This window comes from Pungitius pungitius, chromosome 12, assembly GCF_949316345.1.
Source record: "Pungitius pungitius chromosome 12, fPunPun2.1, whole genome shotgun sequence".
Taxonomy (NCBI): domain Eukaryota; kingdom Metazoa; phylum Chordata; class Actinopteri; order Perciformes; family Gasterosteidae; genus Pungitius; species Pungitius pungitius.
In genome coordinates, this window is record NC_084911.1 from 9944212 (window position 1) to 9958498 (window position 14287).

Below are 14287 nucleotides of genomic sequence, written 5' to 3' on the forward strand. Positions count from 1 at the left end.
ATAAAAAAAAACCCCAAATGTATTTGTTTGTAATGTGAAGTTGTATATAAAAGTACAAATATAACATTGAATGTGCAACACCGGATTCAAAGTGTTTTACTGAGCAATGTCTCGATGAAGACACTTTTGTGTCCTGGAACATATTCAGGTAAACACACACTGTTTAAGGTTAATGTATTGAGTGTACTGTGAGGTGAAGTATACTGAGTATGTGTAGGAGACAAAGCTATATTTCCATGCCATGTGTATGCACAGCTGTACTTTGTGTGCTTTTTTTATTTTTTATTCAAGGCTTACTTTGGTTGTGACGTAAGCAAATTCTCAATATTTCTTCCAAGGAATTAGTGATCAACTCATTTGCTGATAGGCTGACTTGTACAACAAAAGAAACCGAGGCACTTGTCCTCGATTAAAAAATGATTCCACTTCTGGTTTCCACATCCCTCCTGTCAAAGTATTCTCCTTTTTTTAATAGTGGGTAGGAGAGTGCCTTTGTTTTATTCAGAATTTCGTGTATTTTCTGCTTTTATTGTAACAATGATTTTTTTTTTGTTGCAACCCAAGATACTGTATACTGTACTTAGACAAATAAACTACATCAGGATTATTGTTTGTGCTCTAGTGGGTCTTTTTAATTTTTTTAAAGTTTCTTTATTGTTTACAAAATAGGGATTTTTTCTATTTTAGTTATTTGCTTGAAAATTGGTCACCTAATGATGGCATCGTTAGCTGTTCGTCCTGAATGTCTGTGAAAAACTTCCTTTGAATCAGTCCAATACTTTGTAATATATTTGAGTCAGTATGTACAAGGGAATACTGATAGAGATATACAGTAACTGTATGGAATCCCAGCCGAATAAAGGTGTTCAATCACAGAAAAGCTTGATTTCCATTGAAAACCTTTGATTGCAGCTATTCATTCAGATTTCTTTAAACTGACCTTCTCGGTCCCGAATGGCTCTTCATTACTGTTGCATAAGACTGAGTCATTGTCCTCCCTGAATGATCCATTAGTCTGAGAGTCTCTGTGTTATAAATCAGTCGATAAATCATCCAGCAATCGTGTCGATGGCAGCACTTTTAAATCAAAGTGTTAATATGCCGTCACTGTGGTTCAGGTGCCGCCTGACCAAACCATTTGTTTATTGCAGAGCTGATCCAATCAGTTCTTAGACTGTTCCTTTTACTGTCAGTATGTCATTATAGAATTTTCAGATTAAAGAAATAAGCAGGCACGATTTAAGGCAGAATGAGGGCTTCTTCAGCGTATGTTAATGTTTTTTTCAAAGGTTATTATTTGGCAAATAAAACTATGAACCTGCAATGAAAATCTGAATATAAACTACTGCATATTTTGGTTGCACAGCTGAAAAAGCACCAAACGCAGAGAACCCTCCCTATTTAAAGTAATCAAATGCTTGGAAAAGAAAACTGCATCAGCCTTTCTGATATGTGTAATTATGCTGGTGGGATTTAGTTTGCTGTTCATCTAGCCAGGGAAATTATGTTTCAATAGTAAAATTAAACCGCCACATCAGCCCTTTCTAATTTCCACCTAATAATTTTCTTTTCCTCGGTTCGGGCTCATTAACTCTCACTGTCATGGCGCCACCTCGGCTTCCTGTTGATCGATGGCCGCAGCCTCGGGTCAAATGAGCGAGGAAGGCGTCATGTGTGGCAACCGACACCGCTGTTCCAGAAAACAATTTTTACACACGACCCTCGTGGCCTCGGGACAATCTAATTCATCTCGGGTAATGTGGCCTGTCATTAGCAGACGACTATGTAGGCAGGTCCCTCTGCGCACTCCATTTTGTAAATGGGTAAAATTAGCCAACAGTTAATGTTGTTTAAGGAAAAAAAAAAAACCTCATATAATGAAGCTGGAATCTGACCACTGAGGGTTTTAGAAATGACTAAACTCCAACACTATACTCAAACACTTTCCTGGTGATATTTCCTTGCACTGTTGTTAGAGATTCTTGCCATATCATTCTTTTTGTGTGTGTTTCTCATCCCCCGCTGCAAACATGCATCGTGGATGACAGTCATCCGCGCCGGCGGTACTCCTCCTCAGCGGGTGAGGTGTTTTGTCTCCGGGGGGGAGGGAGCGTGAGCAGATGAAACAGGTCAGGGGGGTCACCGCCAGACGCTGTTATTACACACTCGGAGACGTGCGGCTCCTCTGGGAGGAAAGGGGCCGTTTTGTTTGCTTCCAGGTGGATCATGATAAGGAACACAGATGTCTCTTCCCTCTCCTCAAGCAACACAACTGTGGTATTAGATTTCTTTTCTTTTCTCTTTTTGATAAAGCGGGTGAGATGATATCCCTTTGATGATGCATTTCCTGGTTCAGTTTGCGACTAAAGAGAGCACTTTGGTCTCGCCTTAAATACACTTTCTTCAAAAGTGTGATGCATCAGACACGCTGCTGTGTTCCTCTCTCGCTCTTTGCCTCCCTGTTATTGCTGTTTATCGCTTCCCGTTTACTGTGTTAAAACCCAGGGCTCTGTGAGTGTTTTCAGGCCTGAAAATGGGCCAGAATCCTTACTGAAGTGGGCCGCAGTGGTTTATAAAAAGCACACTCATTTAATCAAGATCTTTCATAGGGAAAAGGTTGATTGTGCCTTTGAGATGTATTAGGTTATTAGTGTTTTTTTGACAAAGTGTGCTCTGTCCTTTTTTAGTGAGGCCTTCAAAAAAAATTGTGTGTCTAGTCAATGACATATTTATAGGTCAAACACATTTTAAAGTCTACAAAAAAAAAACATGGCCTCAAACATTCATGTCCAGCACACAATGTATCAGACAGCCACTCCAAATTGTCCAAATCCATTCTGTTGTCCAGCTAAACTAAAATACTAATTTGTAGTGATGTGAATCAGTCAAGTTAACATCAGCCATGCTGTATTCTTTCACCTGACTAAGTGGTGTTGCCAAAGCCTCAACATTCTCTAAAGACGTATGAGTATTTTGAGAAGACACCATTCAAATAGCAAAGACTGACACCTCCAAAAGCGCCGCTGGATGGGAACGTCGGGAACATTCAGAAAGCCGAAGTCTGGAAAATTGATAACTCTCTCTTCTCTGCAAAAACAGAAAGTCACATTTTAGGACTCCAATGCCGACGTCCTGTTTCTGTCTTTCTAGATCAGCAATCTCGATCAACTGTTGGCACCAGGTGGGACCCCTGCCTCACACCTTAGCTGCTGATTGGCTGAGTAATTAGATCAGCTCATCAACTAATAGAGTCCCCCTGGCACACGGCGCCAGAGACGATTCAGCTGGAAACAGACTGAATAAGAAAAGGAAAACCAGAGAATCTTTCAGATAAATGATAGGTAGAATTTGGCAGGGAGATTATAGCAGTCCAAACTTGAAAAAGTTTTCACGAGAGCATATGCTCGCAACCAATCGATTTTTAAATGAAAACATCTGGTTGTGACCCGACTCGTAAACATCAGAATGGTCGTGTAAAAGGGTTCGAAAAGGTCTAAAGAAACCCTCCGGAACATCTTCATCACGTGGCGGAGTGGCCTCAGCAGCATCGAAGGCAACATGGGAGGGAGAGGCAGCGAGGAGAGAGCTAGAAACTAGGGCGCCGTTATCTGGCCCCATTTCAACGGCCACAAGGCACAAGGCATAGAAAGAGAAGGAGCGAGGTGTGGTCAGGAGAGCCGGGAGAGAGGAGAGAACATCTCGAGTGGCCGTGAAGTTGCACACAACGAGGAGGAACGTCTGGAGCCCGGAGACCACGACCTTAAAGGCCAACAAGACAACCTTTGACTGCCCGGTACTTCCACGCACCCTTCAGCTACACACACACACACACACACACACGCACACTAGCGTTGGACACGCTCGGGTCTCTCTCACACACGCACGCGACATGTTTGAGGAGCAGGTGACCAGGGTGAAGATCACGTCGGCGGTGATCCTGGTGGGCATGGCGTCGATGCTGGCAGCGGTGGTGACGGACCATTGGGCGGTGCTCAGCCCCCGGGTGGAGAAGCTGAACGCGACCTGCGAGGCCGCCCACTTTGGCCTTTGGAGGCTCTGCAAGAAGAGCATCTTCATCGTCGAGGAAGACCCCGAGGGCAAAGGCTGCGGCCCCATCAGCCTACCTGGAGGTAAAGAGCCTTTTGTGGTCTCGCCGTGACAGCAAATTTGAATTTGCACGTCTGAGGTCAGACTGAAGCAACAGAACAAATGGACTTGGCAGCGGAATGTTCTGTCTGCTATCTTTAGTACAGTATTTGATTTTTTTTTTTTTTACCATAGTTCTTGGTATATTAAAAGCCTCACGCTATTTTATGAACCGCACCGTTAAGGGGTGGGGAGCGAGTGTCTGTACATATGAGCAATTTTGGTCAGCGTTATCATCCGACCCTGTGTGGAGCTTCTCATCGTCATTCCATCATTACGTGCCACAAGTCCATGTCTCCGAAGAGACTACCAATCTAGTACAGGCGAGCAGCTGAAGTCTAGTGCGTAATGGGGGAGACATGAATCTACTCGCCCTGGGTGGATAAGGAAATAAAATCAATTTCACCTCACAGGAAGTGTTACTTCATCGTACTCGACAGCTAAACACTAGAATGTATTTTTCAGCGTAGGCTTGAGGAAGTCAAGGGAGAGCCGTTGGGAACATTTAAATAACACGACCTGATTCAAAGGGTGTTTTCCGATAAACATTTAGTTTGGCTGACGTTTTAATGCAACAGGTGGAATAGGCTGTTTGGTCTTCACGCAAGTTCATTTTGGAAGTTTTTGCTTAATATTGCGCACAGCGAGCGCATAAAGCCTTTAGTGTTTCACTAAAATGTGTTCATCTCTAAAACAGCCTTTGAGCTTTAATTACAAGTCCTATTTGAACCGATCCAGCTGTGGGGAAAACGCATCGTCTCGCCCCGTGGCCTCTGGCTGTGTGCGCGTGCCTTGCAGCCTAACACAGAAATTTCACTCTGAATCTCTCATTGACTGAGCCTCTGGCTCCAGCACCTCAGGATCAGTACGGGCCTAATGAAGTGTGTCTTCCTGCTCCAGCTCATGAGTTAAAGCACACCTGGGAGACTCGGGAGAGATGAAGGGAGTCGGTGGAGAAAACAGAAAGTCTGTGTAGGTGAAAGAGTGCACTTCCATGGTAACCACAGGAGGAGGGGGGGAAGTGATGCTGTATTGAGATGCTAAAGGGGAGGGCGGGGAGGCTGACAGATAAGTCTCTTCCCCTATTGAACAAGACTCCAGCTATATTGTATCTGACAAACTGGCAACTCAAATATGATAAATGATGCAGTGATAACCCCCACAACCGGACAGCGCTCTGCCACAGTATCTGGAAAGGAAAGGACCATAATCTACCACAGTACAATAATCACTGTGGCCATTTCAAAAACGTTGATTAGGAGGTAATATTATTCATTATTTCAGACTACCTGAAAATGTTTTGGGATTTGACGAGTTACTTTACTTGCTTAACACTACATGGAGAGGTGGCTGGCATTACTTTATATGCATTTGAACGTGAAAGGACAAACACCTGTGTGTTCCTTAATGGAAAACCTTCTTGATGAGCGTTACACCCAAAATAGAGCAGCGGTGATTTGACCCAACAACACACATTTGCATTTAGCCGCAGGGAGTGAAAAGGATCGACTCAAGAGGCGCGCAGAAAACTGTTTTTCAAATGGACACAATTACATTGCTTTCGTGAAGCGGTTACATAACAGCGCAGGAAGCCAGTGAACCCGAATGACTTTTGCAATGAGCTTCCCACAAAAGAAGCAAAGACCGCTTGGGTGCTGTGAAAACCAAACCAAACCTTCACGGATTGCATCACGCTGCAAATTAAGAGCACACGCGTGTGTGTGTGTGTTCCTACACATATGTGCTAAAAGAAGGAGAGATGCTTGTTATCAGGGATGTTTTGAAGCTTCCAACCGGAACCGGTTATCTTCAAGTAAATCTTCCTCTGCTTCTTCCAGTGACAAAATGCTGGTGTCCCAAATTCGTAACTCCCAAAAGCCCAGATTTCACCTTGAGCCAAAATGTTCACTTTCCAGACACGCAGTCAGTTTCCCTCACTAATCCGCCAGCTTTGGGTGCGGAGCCGAAGCTGCGGAGGTGTAGTGCTCATTCGGCATTCCTAAAACAAGCGTAATGTTCTATATTTTAATGAATCACTCCACATTATGTAAATGTGAGAAACACAAAGGGAACAAAATACTTAGATACAGCATCAACAACCGTATGATACGCTTGGATGGAGTTTGAGGCGGCTTAGATGTTGAAAGACTAACATTTTCTTTTTGAATTTCACAATAAAAGTCAGGCATGGATACTCACGAGGGCCACGGGGACACTCCTCCCGCTGCCGCGTCCCAGTTATTAGACTTCCCAGCGGGATAGCCGTTCAAATACCAGCGCCGCCCATCCAATTCACATTGACCCAGAATTAGTCGGTCGTTTCGCGTGGCTAGGAAAAGAACAGCCCCCCCACCCCCCATCGCCTAAAAAAAACATCTTCTCGAACACTCTTCTCAAAATACTTACTTGAAAGAACAATATTGAAAGGACAAGGACAACCACAAGGAAATCAGACTGAGAGTAGTATGAGACAACATTGAGATAGAAGAGAGAAGGAGAGAGAGAGAGACGGGTTTAATGACAGCTGGAAGAGGACGAAAAGGTGAAGGAGAAGCTCAGAGGAGGCTGCCAGTGGAAAGAGGCAAAATCAAAATGACAGGCGGTTCCTCACTGTAATCACTCTCCCACCGCTGGAACTAAATCTGCCAATTAGCCTGACTGCAAGGTCAATGATGCACACGCAGATGTCCTCCTCCTCAGCCAATGTCTACCATTCCGGTTTCAACCTTTTTGTAGAATGTTTTCTTCTTTACATTCAGTACAACATGTTAGTGTAGTTGCACGTGTTTTTTGTTACTGGCCCAGCACACTGAGGTAGTGACAAAATACATTTTGCTTTTGTGAAGAAAGGGGAGATTTGTTTTCCTAACTACCCGTTTTAATAGACTATTTGAGCCCTTCCTGTAGATTGTTTAGAAGTCTGTACGAAATAAATAAGAGTTTCTGTCCATCAGAAGGGCGGGGCTAACTTGTGATGGACAGGACAAGACATTAAGCACATAACTGAGCTCAGGCAGCTTGCTTTGAACACACCAAAGGTCTCGCCTTCTTGTCTTTGAACCGTGAGCAGATCATATTCTGCATAGAAACTGGAGTAGATCGTATAACTACACACAATCACACACTGGCTTTGACTAGTTTAGCCCCAGAGATAAAGGCAGCTAATGAGTGACTAATGAAAAAAATATATTTGCAGATCCAAGCTGCTCTGTGACCCCTCCTTTTGATTCTTTTGACTGCTCACCAGTGCATCCCCTCCATCACACAAACGCACACACACACACATGCACACACATGCTTGAGCACACTCCTCTCAATTTGCCTTAGTAAACAGACCTGAAACCGCCTGTTGCTAGGTTACCTCTAGTGAGTCTTTCTCCTCCTGTTTAACAAACAGCTCATCTGTTGCCTGGTGCACATTGCACACACACACACACACACACACACACACACACACACACATACAGACACCAACACATCTGCTTTATGGGTTTAATCTCAGCAACATTTGTGGAGCAGAGGGAAGACAGGACTCTCCCTTGGCCTTTACACCCCCCCTCCGCCCTCCTTGTTTTTTCTGTATGAGGCTTCATTATAGATTGTGGTCAAAGGACTAAAGAGTGCATAAATGAATCATTCCTGTGTGGAAATGACAGCAAGTTACACAACAACCGGTGGGATTTATTTGCAAACAGGTAAAAATATAGCTGAAACAGTTGGTTGTATGTTGAATAACACATCAAACGGTCCGTCCCTCGTTCCCTGGTCAGTGCAAAGCGATGTTCTGACCTTGCACCCACCCTGGTAAAGTGTTCTTGACCTGGATGGGTGGAGGAACATTGGGCCCACAATATTATTTTTTGTGAGGCAATAAGTGGTTTGTGAATCAAACTGGCATTGAGAACACTATAAACCCGATCCACCTTTTCTATGCCCCCCCCCACACCCCACCCCTAAATTTGCCCCTCCTCATGCTCTTCCTGTCTTTACTTTGCAGCTGAAAACTGTTCCTACTTCAAACACTTTACCTCGGGGGAAGAAGCGGAAGTTTTTGAAGTCAAGACCCAGAAAGGTGAGTGCCTCCTCACAAAGACGCCTTACGACAGATCTGGACTGATCTGAACCTGTTAAACGAAGGAGGACATTAAATCACTTAAATCCAATTGTAGAAAAAATGGCTTTTTAGTGTTTGTCTTGTGTCTATTGTTTTCATGACACAAAACAATATACTTCAGTTATCTCAAGAAAAACCAACAGGTCGAATCATTCAAAACAAAGCTTCGTGGGGATATTTCAAGGAAAATCATCTTCAAAGATCACTGTAAACAAAACGTCTTTGAAAATTGTTGCTTTTGTTAAAATTGCACCAAAAACCATCTCCCACTTATGACACGCATATAATTGTATTTACTTGGTGATGCTGCACAGTTGGGATGCTGAATTGGAGGATTACATCCATTACAGCTGGAGTGTTAGAGAGAGGCAAAGACTAGATTATGTTTTCTGGAATCAGATTGGAGGGGGGGTGGGGGGGGGGGCGGATGGGAGGAGGAGAAAGCTGCTCTTATCATCTTATTGCAAGCCGGCAGCATCTTATCTGTCATGCAGAGAACAATGTTGCCATTTAGGATGAATGACGTTGATGTTGTGTTTTTCAAGTGACGCTAATTTAATGGCTGATTAGTCATGTTGAAATTATTCTGCAATGACTTTGCCGTCTGTATCTCCATCATGCCATCTCTTTCGCCTCCTCGCTGTCTCCTCCCTCCCTCTTTGCCTCCCCCTGCCGTCTCCGTCTCTGTCTTCTTTCCTCTTTTTGGCTTCTCTCCTCAGAGTACAATATCTCAGCAGCAGCCATCGCCATCTTCAGCCTGTTCTTCATGTTCCTGGGCACCCTCTGTGTCGTCCTGTCTTTTGGGAAGGGGCGGGACTACCTGCTGCGGCCTGCTGGGATGTTTTTCGCCTTCGCAGGTCAGACAGCGCAACCGACTCTTTGGCTCCTTCTTGGGTTCTTGTCTCCTTTGTTACCGCTTTACTTGACACAAGGTGTGTCAGTGTCATCACCTCAGCTAATTAAACAGAGTTCACACACTGGTTTCTCATTAAAATATTTTTTTAGTGGTGTAGCTCTGTCAGATTAAACTCCCATCTGGCATCAAAGTTGCAAGACATCTATTTATATGTGGAACTGAAAAAGATTTAAAAAAATGTTTTCCATCAATGTGAGTGAAGCTTCTGCTTTCAACAACAACTCAACCTTTTTCCCTGTTTTTTTTGGCACGCAGGCCTCTGCATCATCATTTCCGTCGAAGTTATACGCCAGTCGGTCAAGCGGATGATTGACAGCGATGAGACCATCTGGATTGAATACTACTACTCCTGGTCCTTTACCTGCGCCTGTGCCTCCTTCACGCTGCTAATCCTCAGTGGAGGCGCCCTGCTCCTCATCTCCATGCCCCACATGCCACGTAACCCCTGGGAGACCTGCATGGACGCGGAGCCCGACACCTTAGAGTAGCCACAGGAGATCAACTGGGTAGACAAAAATACAAGTAGTTTTGCCTCATTTAGCGCTTTCATTGAATAGCCCATCCCACATATGTACCCGTACTGCAAGCATTTTTCCAACCTTCCGTGTCCTTTTAGTTTAAATTGGGTTAGTAAAATATTATAGTCAACTTTGTGATACTGACCACAGCGACAACAGTGAAGTTCAAGCCTTCTTCACAGGAGATGACAGTTACAAGCGGGAGTTTATTGGTGTGTTCGAAAGCCGAGAAATGATTCGTCATTAAACTTAAGAGTCGTCCGTCGAGCAGAACCTTTTTTTACAAGTATTTACTAAATCCGCAGTATCCTTTTTATAAAGTCCATGTGTCATTATTTGCTTTGACGGTTTGGTTTTATGACAATACCTCTTTCAACTGCATCGCTGTGCCTTAAGTTTAGGATGTCTGAGCGTTTCACGAGCATCTGAAAACACCACAGACAAAGCGGGCCGTGCATGGAACTGTCATCGTGGAAGCCAGGTAGAAGCCAAACGTTTAAAAAGCTTGTCTTTTAATTTCATGTCATTCTCTGGGGATGTAAGGAGAATATCAACAAATGTAATTAAATATATTCTAAAAATAAACTACTTACCATCGCTTCAAGTTCTTTGCTTATGGATTTTGATACTGTAGTGAATAAATTGCCATCAGTGGATGCTTGGTGGTCATGAAACGCTTAAAGTGCCATATTTAAGGGTTTAAGTGTTTGAAAATCACATTCAAATATGTAAGGCCAAACATTTGAACAGTCCAACTGAAGATGTCTTTCACTCACATGAAAGAATGATTTTGAGATTATTATATATACTATATACAGTACATAATATTTATACTGGAATAGAATAAAACAATATTTAAACGACAACAAGTAGGTCTGACATGATCAGACCTGGAGACTTGAATCAAATCTGATACAAAAAACAGGCATTAAAAAGCAAGGATGAGAAGAAAATGTACCACACTAAACAAGATAAAGACACGCTTTGCTTAGGATGAAGTGGTTTTAACGATCCGCAGTCACTGCAGCAGCTTCGTCTTTCCTTGAAGGGCCTACAATCAATCCATCCCGCTAATTGCCTGAGACTCCCTTGTTCACACCACTTATTTCAGGTCTCAGCTGATATGCATGGGTCCAGCTAAATACCAGTCACCTCGGGACATAGCTTTGCTTCCAGAACCAGCGGCTTTACATAATATGTGGAATAACAGGCTTTCACCTTGTAAAGTTAATCAGTGAAACAAAGGTAAAGTGTTGAGAAAAAGATAATTAAGCATGCATGAGTATTTTTTTCCTGGCCCAAATAGCTCCAGCTTCCGTTTTAGCAAATAAGCATGAATGTAGCATCCACATGCATCATAAGAACGGGACAAAAAGTGAGCTGAATACAGTATGAAGCTAAGATGAGTTTATTTAGCATGAAATACATCATGAACATCCTCAGAGCATTTCTTTAAATGCAGAAAATACATATTTCCAATGCTAATTGTGTCCCTGTCCTGTTGGTACTCAATGCTTAAAGGAATATAAATGAACCAAAAACGAAACAAAAATCGAATTCATATCAACACACTGTCTTTTTAGTAGTTTAATTTTTTAAATCATCTTTTTAATGAAAAAGCAGACAGCGGTGCTTTTTCTTGCGTAGCTTTCCCTCAAAACAACCATCTGCTTCAAACATGATATTTTTTCTCTGTGGCCCTGAAGTCATTCAGCTCGTGCAGGTGCAGTGAAATAATTAAAGTTACCTACATTACGCTGTTTCAAAGGAGAACCTTTACAAATTACATTTGCTCTGAGCTCCTTCTGTAAAAAATCTGTTTTGCTGTAATTTCAAAAGTTACCATGAATTGGTACATGGAGTGTGTTTTTCTCAAATGAATAGAAAAACTAAAGAAGTACATTTTGATATTGGCATAAATCTTTTTGCAGGTTTTTCAACACGGTTATGTGGTATTTTACCAATACTGATGTGTAATATCTATATCTTTATATCAATATATTTATACATATCTATATATACATGTATACGTATATCTATCTATATATATATATATATAGTAGGACTAATATACACAATTATCAATACAATAATATCAGCAGACAATGAAGGGCGTCAATATTCACACATATAGCCCACTCTGCTCTCATTGCTTCAAGGTGAAAGTCCTGTTGTGCATCTATTAGCCACCCCTGACCTCTGGAGCATCTCCAGTAAGGTTGTTTCTCCATTCGTGCTTGAGATTCCCAGAACAAAGTGGCTCGAGTGTGCGAGTGTGTGCGGTGAGACCAGGATGGGGAAATTCTCAGTAAAGAAAAGACATTTTCTTCTTTGCATATGTACATACTGTATATCTATGTACATATGCAAAGTACATTTGCATATGTACATATATCTATCTATCTATATATATATATATTATTGTATTGATAATTGTGTATATTAGTCCTACTTTGTCTTGTTTTTAACACATTTTACAATCAAAACGCTCTTACTACATCCACCTCTTGATCTGACAGTCTACTGATCTAATCTCCTCACATTGAGGAGTCAGTGACACTGAGTTATGCTAAAGTTCTTGCTGGCCTCTTCCTCCACTCTGACACTGCGTTTCGCCTTCTGCAACCCGCCTTCTGTTTTTGTTCCTTCTGGTCATTTTCTGTCTTTGTCTCAGTCTTTGTTTGCTAATCTTTTTATTATCTATCTGCTTCATCTGTTATGTTTGTGCTTCTCTTTATTGCCATGGCAGCAGACTAAGCCCCTCTGTTTTTCCTCTGTGATTCCATCATTATTCACCCCGTTTCTTTGTTTTTTCCCTCCTCAGACAGCTTCAATCCTCTCTTCTTCACTCCTCTCTCTCCTTTTTGACCCTTTCCTTTGGAGGCTGTGACAATGGGTTCCTCCCCACCTTTTTTATGTGAGCGTTTTTCCTCTTCTTCTTTCCCATTTTGTCTCCCCCATGTCCCCCCTCTGTGCTCTCCCAAGTGCGGCCCTCTGCTGTCTAATGACTCGGATCCGTAGTGACTGTTGAGAGGAGACCTGCAACGATCCACACCAGCGCCAGGGAAAGCAAAGAAGGATTTTGTTCCTCAAATGAGCATCATGAATAGTGGTGAAGAAAGGAGGAAGAGAAGTGTTTTGTATGTTTCCCTTGTGCGTGGACACGGCATAAGTTGCAGGTTATTTAGTCCTTGCATCAACACATTTTTGTCAATGGACATTTCTACTTGGGTTTGGGGTAAAATAAGCACATACATTCCATTTTTGATTGCAAGTACTTCTGCATTACTTTAACATGTTTTCCTCTCACTGGACTTCAACATCAGCACTAATACGTTTTTGTTTAAAGCCAAAATTTCAAAACATAAACAATGTCCGGCCGCACAGTTGTGTTTCAGCACCGCTTTGCTCCATCCTTGCAAGTCTAAAAAAAGAACATCAGACGCATATATATATATATATATATATATATATATATATATATATATATATATATATATATATATATATATATATATATATCATACTAGGCGTACAGGACGATGATCGGTGGCTTAGTGGAAACAAAAAGGTCGACAATAACTCTTGTTTTAGGGGGGGTGACCCAAAAGGTGAAGACACGTCGTGACTGCTAGAACCCAATAGAGTTTTTTGTTGCGCTGAAACTGCGTCGTTGTCTAAACCGAGAAAAAGATAAGCGTTTTTTAAATGGAAGCGTGGTAGTGTGGACATAAGGTCAGAGTTCAGAGGGCTTCAAGTATTATTTTAGACATCCTGCTATCATGTGCAACGTTGATAGTCAGTTTTTTTTATGAATTATTTATCTAGGTCTGTTTTCACAATCAATAGGGAAGAGAGGTGGAAAAAAAGGTCATGCAATGATTACCTAAAAACACAAACACACACACACACACACACACACACACACACAAAATTGTTAAAAATGATTAGCACGGAGGCGTTATTCAGTCCTGTAGAATAACATTTTATTATGTTTTTCTTCCATTATATAAGGGAAAAGAGCAGAGACAAGAAGGAATGAATGCCTAACAAAGCCGGAAATGAGTAATCACTGAGACGACAACCAATCTGGAAGGGTTGTTTTTAAGGAGCAAACAGTCATTCACAGTCATTTCTGTGTTTCCTCCTGTATACGTTTTCTTGTCTTTGATTTTTTTGTTTGTAACTTTTCCTTTCCACTTTCTTTATAAGAAAATGAAGCAATGTCAAAAGTGGACAATAACAGGAGCCTTATATGTGTTTGTTTGAGAAGCTGAAAGCTGTGATTGAGCAAAGAAGAATTAAAAATCATCCAGTCTCACTCATATTTTGAATTTGACAAAACTCTTACGAATAAGCCAGAATTAGTTTATAGCAATAAAGTCCACCTGCACAAAGAAGAACGGCTATCTGGCGTCGAGGTCTCACCCAATGATCCACTCCAGCCTTTCAGGCTACAAGGAAAGAAAAGAACAGAAACAAAAGTGCCCACTGAACTTTTGGATGACGTTTTGCGGAGCCCCGATTGTTCTCACTCTGCTCTCCATCGTGCCGCCCTGTGACTCACTCGTGGGTTACATGTGGGAGGAGAGC

General features: G+C 42.2%; 1 protein-coding gene across 2 annotated transcripts; it reads left to right on the plus strand.

Moving 5' to 3' along the window:
• The first annotated feature begins 3290 nt into the window (after window positions 1–3290).
• LOC119221135 (voltage-dependent calcium channel gamma-1 subunit) lies at window positions 3291–10293 on the plus strand. 2 transcript variants are annotated; one of them, XM_062566061.1, is made up of 5 exons: window positions 3291–3793; window positions 3905–4130; window positions 8144–8218; window positions 8980–9117; window positions 9432–10293. In XM_062566061.1, the coding sequence occupies exons 2-5, from the start codon at window positions 3947–3949 to the stop codon at window positions 9662–9664; spliced, it is 630 nt and encodes a 209-aa protein (XP_062422045.1). In that variant the 5' UTR covers window positions 3291–3793; window positions 3905–3946; the 3' UTR covers window positions 9665–10293. The 2 variants fall into 2 exon arrangements, with proteins under 2 accessions (XP_062422045.1, XP_037333492.1); XM_037477595.2 differs by having other exon boundaries at window positions 3291–4130.
• The last annotated feature ends 3994 nt before the right edge of the window (window positions 10294–14287 follow it).